The 6,770-nt window shown below is 38.5% G+C and overlaps 1 protein-coding gene across 8 annotated transcripts in view; it reads left to right on the top strand.

The window, feature by feature from the left end:
* The window catches only part of nf1a (neurofibromin 1a), a 267,335-nt gene that overhangs the window by 53,265 nt on the left and 207,300 nt on the right, over nucleotides 1-6,770 (top strand). For 5 of the 8 annotated variants that reach the window (XM_050055225.1, XM_050055242.1, XM_050055209.1 and 2 more), the window contains 3 exons: nucleotides 966-1,041; nucleotides 4,359-4,519; nucleotides 4,666-4,839. In XM_050055225.1, coding sequence (XP_049911182.1) covers nucleotides 966-1,041; nucleotides 4,359-4,519; nucleotides 4,666-4,839 — 411 coding nt within the window. The remainder of the gene's footprint in view (nucleotides 1-965; nucleotides 1,042-4,358; nucleotides 4,520-4,665; nucleotides 4,840-6,770) is intronic. The other 3 variants (XM_050055234.1, XM_050055267.1, XM_050055217.1) reach the window with 1 other exon arrangement.

The raw sequence follows: 6,770 nt of genomic DNA, 5'->3' as shown, positions 1-6,770 counted from the left end.
AATATAAAACATGTTTTCAGTTATTTCACCTTTTTTTGTTAAGTACATAACTCCACATGTGTTCATTCATAGTTTTGATGCCTTCAGTGAGAATCTACAATGTAAATAGTCATGAAAATAAAGAAAACGCATTGAATGAGAAGGTGTGTCCAAACTTTTGGCCTGTACTGTGTATATATATATATATATATATATATATATATATGTGTGTGTGTTTCTATTATGATAAACTACGTGATAGAAAATAATACTCCATCTGTCTGGGTGCATATTTGTGGAGATGTGTGTTCATGTTGTGATGCTCCGAACCATCTGGACATTTCCTGAAAGCTTTCTGTTTGCAGAGCTTGTTATCATGGTTAATAATAACACAGGTAGATGTGTAGCTGTGATGAGCAACATGATGTGATACAGATTGTGTTGGTTCCAAACTAAAGTTTAAATATAATTTCTTTCCCAATTCCCAGACCACAATAAGTTTCCTCTGAGGAAAACTCTCCATAGGATTCCCAAACTGTCAGTGCGTCATGGCAGGGAGAGCTCTGTGATCAAAGATGGTGAAAGTAGTGAATGTCATAAGCCATGATTGTCACAGCCTCTAATGCATCCACCTCTAATAATGCATTCTTTCTGATCCCACCCCATGCCCAAGTGCACCACAGGTGTGTCAAGGTAGCCCACAAATCTACCAAATGTGTGTTTGCCACACTTCAGACACTCTTGGCATGGTGCAGTCACAGAGGCTCTGTGCACGCAAGAGAACATTGTGTTACCACTTCATTACCATTACCATTTCATTACCAGATCAGTACATCAGTAATTGGCACTCTTTGATCTGACATTTTCATCTTAAATCAGTTGCTGCAGTTGTGTGCTGGCAGGGCACTCCTAATCTCTGATAGAAATGATTAATAGTTGAGCTTTATACACGTCCTTGTTCCACTTATGCTGTCCTCTGTCTACAGGCGTTTTGGAACTGGGTGGAGAATTACCCCGATGAGTTCACCATGCTTTACCAGCGACCACAGGCAGATATGGCAGGTATGAATAGCCACCACTCAGTCTAACTTGAACTGAAACTTAACTCATCTCACATTATGCCCATGTTTTGATTTGACTTGATTGAATTTGTTTTTCCAACTATTCTAAAAATTCTAAAGATACAAATGGTAAAAAGCAACCAAACCCAACTTGTCATCAATTATTAAACTTGTGTATGTTTCAGGCACAATCACGTTTTTCCTCCATGCCTTTAATTTTAGACTAAAAACACATAGATGTGTGGAAACAGTGTTTGTAGGGAAGTCTCTATGATAAGATATGTTCATAATCCAGCCAGTAATCCAGCAAATATCAAATAAATAAAGGTACATGGTCATATTGATGCAAAAACCCTGAAATCCAGTACTGATAAAATGCCCCTGTCCACAGTATGTATCAATCAATCAATCAATCAATCAATCAATCAATCAATCAATCAATCTTATTTATAAAGCCCAACATCACAAATCACAATTTGCCTCACAGGGCTTTACAGCATACGACATCCCTCTGTTCTTAGGACCCTCGCAGTGGATAAGGAAAAACTCCCCCCAAAAAAACCCTTTAACAGGGGAAAAAAACATTAGAAACCTCAGGAAGAGCAACTGAGGAGAGATCCCTCTTCCAGGACGGACAGACGTGCAATAGATGTCGTACAGAACAGACTCATTTGCATTTGAAACCTCAAATCAGTTTAATATATTAAGTTTGTTTTTTTACCCAAAATGGACAGAGAGTTTAAAGAGCAAGTTAAGAGACCATTTTAGATTGGACATGCTACTTCACAAATTCAGAGCAGGTATCCCAGACACACACACACGCTCTGCGGCTACTGTCACTCCTACTTTCCTGACGGCTCTGTCAGATTAGACTGTCTCAACAGACACCTGTTAGCCATGTTGTCTAGATACTGTAAAACTTCAATGAAAAGCTGAGCCCTAATTAAACGCAGAGTCCCTTTTACCAACCGGCTGTGGTGACCCATTTTGACAAATATACATGGGTCTAAATAAGATGCTGGGTCTGGTTGCCGTCAGCGCTGTGAAGCAGGACAGCTCTCTCTCACTCTCTCTCCCTCAGTGCATGAGGTTGGCCTAGATGTAGCTCAGAGGTAAATCAAATGAATGATTTGTAGTTGATGTTTTGTTCAATAGACTAGGGTTGGTCAATATATAGATATTATATGAATATCATGATATGAGATTAGATATGGTCATTGATTTTGGATATGGTAATAGTGTAAGTGTTGTCTTTTCTTAGTTTTAAAGGCTGCATTACAGTAGAGTGATGTCATTTTCTGAACTTAACAGACAGTAGCTGTTCAGTTATTTGTCTTTACCCAGTTTGTCATTATATCCACATTACTGAGTATTATTGATCAAAAATCTCATTGTGTAAATATGTTGGGAAGTAGTAATAATCAACCCTACAATATTTATGTCAAGATATTTGGTCAAAAATACTGTGATATTTGATTTCCTCTGTATAACCAGGCCCTACAGTAACCTCATTTTTATGCCCCTGCGGTGGCGATAGCCACAGCTGGAGATATTATGTTTTCCGGTTGTCTGTATGTACACAGGTACACCTTGAGGGAAAGTCTTCAAATTTGGCACAAATATCCCCTTTGACTCAACAATAAGATTAGATTTTGGTGGTCAAAGATCATGGTCACTGTGACCTTGTCTGTCTCATTCATGTGAATGTGATATCTCACCAACACCTTGAGGAAATTTCTTAGTTTTTTTATTTATTTATTTATTTTATTTTATTTACAAAAGGACAGTACACATTAATCAACAGTGTTACTGTAAATGTGCCAGTTTTAGCCAGCTGGCTAATTCGCAACTGCAGTCCCTTGGCAAGATGTTATAGAGAACCACAAACCTGAAAGATGAATATATTAAAAGTAACAATGACATAACACAAAACAGAATCCAGTCCATCAATGCACTACAGCCATATTGGACGCACAACACAATGACAAATAAGGTGCAGAAGCATAGCAGCACAGACAGTACATATCACTAACAACATAGTAGCAGAAGCATAGTAGCACCGATAGCAGCAGGCGCAACAATACACAAGAGTCATGCAGAAGTACACAATAGCTAAAGACAGGCGAGCAGCCTGTTTTGTGACCTCACAAAACATTTTTTTGGCCATAGCTCAAGAATTCTTGTGCTGGTTATGACAAAACTTCACACAAATGGCTAACAGGATAAAATGATGAAGTGATGACTTTTTATATCCCAAAGGTCATCTTCACTGTGACATCATTATGTTCTTCAAAAACACTTTTCTGGCCATTACGCAATGTCATAATTCGGGAACAGAAGGGGAGACATTTGGTCAGATACTGAATTGGTGACTCTAATCTTGGGTGTCCACCTTGAAACTGTACATTCTGTATAGATCTTCTGTGCTGCCGGGGGGAAGATGTGTGTGAAGCATCCATGTTTTCACAGACATAAATGAAAACTTGAAACTTGAAACTCTGGCATGCAGAGGCATACAACCACGGGGAAGTACTTCTAGTAATACAAGTTATATTTATATTGATTTGAATAAACACATAAATAGTATTTCCCAAGTTTGCTGAGCAAGAGTTTTGGATGAAAACAATTAAGGCCTGTCCCATATAGATGCCTGTCCCAAATATAGGCTGTTTGAGTTCATATAGGAATCCAGGAATTTCAGAACCAGAGTCACATGTGTAAGTTAGTTAGTTAAGTTAGTTTATTGTTTACACCAGTGGGTTTAATGGCTCCCATCACATTTACATGACCAGAAGTGCCTTTTTTCCCAGCTGATGATTAAGAGGTGACAGTGATTCCAATCCCCACAAAGCTTTCACCTTCACTGATGGGCCATGCTGTAGTTCATGACTGGACTGGTTTGAGCGGACATGTCACAACACAACATGTCTTATTACTGTACACACTTTAAACTACTAACTTACTTTCGTAGTCCTACTACTCCTCTCTGTCTCCTGCTCTTACTCTCTCACACTCTACACTGTACTTAACCTTTTCTGGGAATAGGCAAATATTTATTGTTGAACTAATCACTATGGACTGGGACCAGAATCCAATGATAGTGACATTTCATTTACTAACTCAAAAAAGCAGATTTAAATAATAGCTTTGTTAGTTTGATTATGTGGTCATTGTAGACAGATCTCAAATGCTGCAAATGAAATCTTTCTTGGTTGTTAGTGGCAGTTATTGTGATACTGAACATGACTGGTAATGATTTTTTAGAGGCTTTGAATGTGACGTTTCTGCCAATAACGGTGTGCATGTTGGTGTGCTCAGAAGCTGCAGAGAAGTTGTTTGACCTGGTGGACAGCTTTGCAGAGAGCACTAAGAGGAAGGCAGCTGTGTGGCCTCTACAAATCATCCTCCTCATCCTCTGTCCAGAGATCACACACACCATCTCCAAAGACACTGTGGAAGACAGCAAAGCCAACAAGGTGGTAGGAAAGAACACACACACACACACACACACACACACACACACACACACACACACACACACACACACACACACACACACACACACAAACAGATCAGAAAATGACTCAGAGCACTCACACATTTTCCTGTCCTGTCATGTCTGCAGAAACTGTTTTTGGATAGTTTGCGGAAAGCTTTAGCGGGCCAGGGCGGCAGCAAGCAGCTGATGGAAAGTGCTGCCATCGCCTGTGTCAAACTATGTAAAGCCTCCACTTACATCAACTGGGAGGATCACTCAACCATTTTCCTCCTGGTCCAGTCCATCGTCATGGATCTCAAGGTCTGACCACTTCTTAAATTTGATTTTCTCTCCTTAATGTGTTTCGTTTTCACTTTTTCTTCTTTGTATCTATTTTGGCCAAACCAGGTAGAAAATTTAATCATTTGTCTTTGAAAAGTTGAATTTGCAACAAGGATCCTTTTGTAGGTTAGTTAAATAATTAAAGCCCAAAGGCAAAAGGATGCAGAAAGCACTGAAACTGGAAAAATACACATTGAAGTAAAGGTGTTTCTGCATGCTCTATACAGTTTTTCATTAAACCAACCTGGGTACCACAAAAACACAGTGGTGAACTTAAGGAAGAAATCCAAAATGGAACACAAGAGACCAGGCAGGAAATGAAGCAGGGAACAACACCATGAACACAGGGATTAACACAGACGAGCTGACAGAGGTCAGAGGGAAAGACACAGGTATATATACACAGGCAAGACTAATCACAAGAACAAAACGCAACTAGAGTAGGAGGTCATGGGCAAAAGGAGGGAAACACAGGAATTGGCTGACAATGAGAGTGTGGTAGGGAAAACACTAATGGACTGATACAAGACAGGTGCATCAGAAAACACACAAAGACAGAAAGTAAAACTAGACATGACACGAGGAGTGAATCTTCAAAATAAAACAGGAAACAGATTAAACAGAAATGAATATTGTGAAACAAGGGAGAACACAAACAGAAAACCCCAAAACGAAGTCCACAATAAATCAGAATAGAAACAGAAACCCAGGATCATGACAATGTGTAGTATGGTTAAATAACAGTCTCAGATTTACAAGAACTGACTCCTACATTTCTTGCTGTCTGTTATTACACACTGTAGGACATTTTAAATTTACTACCACTTGGTTCTTTTTTTTTATATAGTTTTGTCCATTGTTTCTATCAGTTACGATAGCATTGTATTTACCAAAGTAATTGTTGTGAACAGGGAACACAGTAACACCTACAATGAAGCCCAACAGCAAGCACGAGCAGTCGGGGTTGGAAACAAAGCAACAGTTTATTTAGATCATCTAAACCTTTGTATTTGAAGGTCAAACTGAAATTGAACACAGCTTTTTGTTTTTAATGTAAGCTGTGAATAAGGTAAGTGTCAACCTGAGTGTCCTGGTAAAGTAGGGAGCAGTTTTGTTTTTGGCAGTCATTTTTGATTTAGTTTAGTCTTAGTCTTTTGGACAAAATGCTTATTAGTTTTAGTCACATTGTAGTCATTTCGATCCTTGATAGTTTTAGTCTAGTTTTAGTTGACGAAAACTCAAAAGGGTTTTAGTCCAGTTTTAGTCATTAATTTCTGAAATCATTAAATTAGGCCAATACAGGTAAAGGAAATTGTAATTGAGGTTGACAGGTTGTGTTGCAATTTATAAACAGTTAACTCTCTTAACACTTTTGTATAATAACCAGATTCCTTACCAGTTTAATAGCTCTAGCCTAGACTTCCCCATCCATGAAGATGCAATTCTGTCATGTTGTACTTAGGCATGGGACGATATGAAAATTTCATATCACGATATTAGTGGCCAAAAATATCACGATTATGATATTATCGCGATATTAGCGCGTTGCTTATAAAAGTCTTAAAATGCTAGGAAAAACAACAACCGTGGAATCACGTGACTTCAGAACATTTATTCTGAAAACAGGGCCTGTAAACAGAATCAACACTGACACTTGAGGTAGAGAAAATACAGTGTAGTGCAATGCATTATGAAACTATGCAAGTGCAAACTATAGTACTTCTTTCAACTTTCTTTTTTCAATAAAGTACTTTCCTGAGAGTCCTGAACACAGGCACTGCTCTGTAAACAAAAGGCTGCATGTCCAGCAACAAAGATATGAATATACAGCGAGATCAAAGCAACAATAAACAGACTGCTTATTCAAACATGTAAAGGCTGCTGTAATTGAAAACAAGGTGCATCTGCCA

The sequence above is a fragment of the Epinephelus moara genome, chromosome 2, assembly GCF_006386435.1.
Source record: "Epinephelus moara isolate mb chromosome 2, YSFRI_EMoa_1.0, whole genome shotgun sequence".
Taxonomy (NCBI): Eukaryota; Metazoa; Chordata; class Actinopteri; order Perciformes; family Serranidae; genus Epinephelus; species Epinephelus moara.
This window is presented reverse-complemented; position numbering and strand designations above follow the sequence as displayed.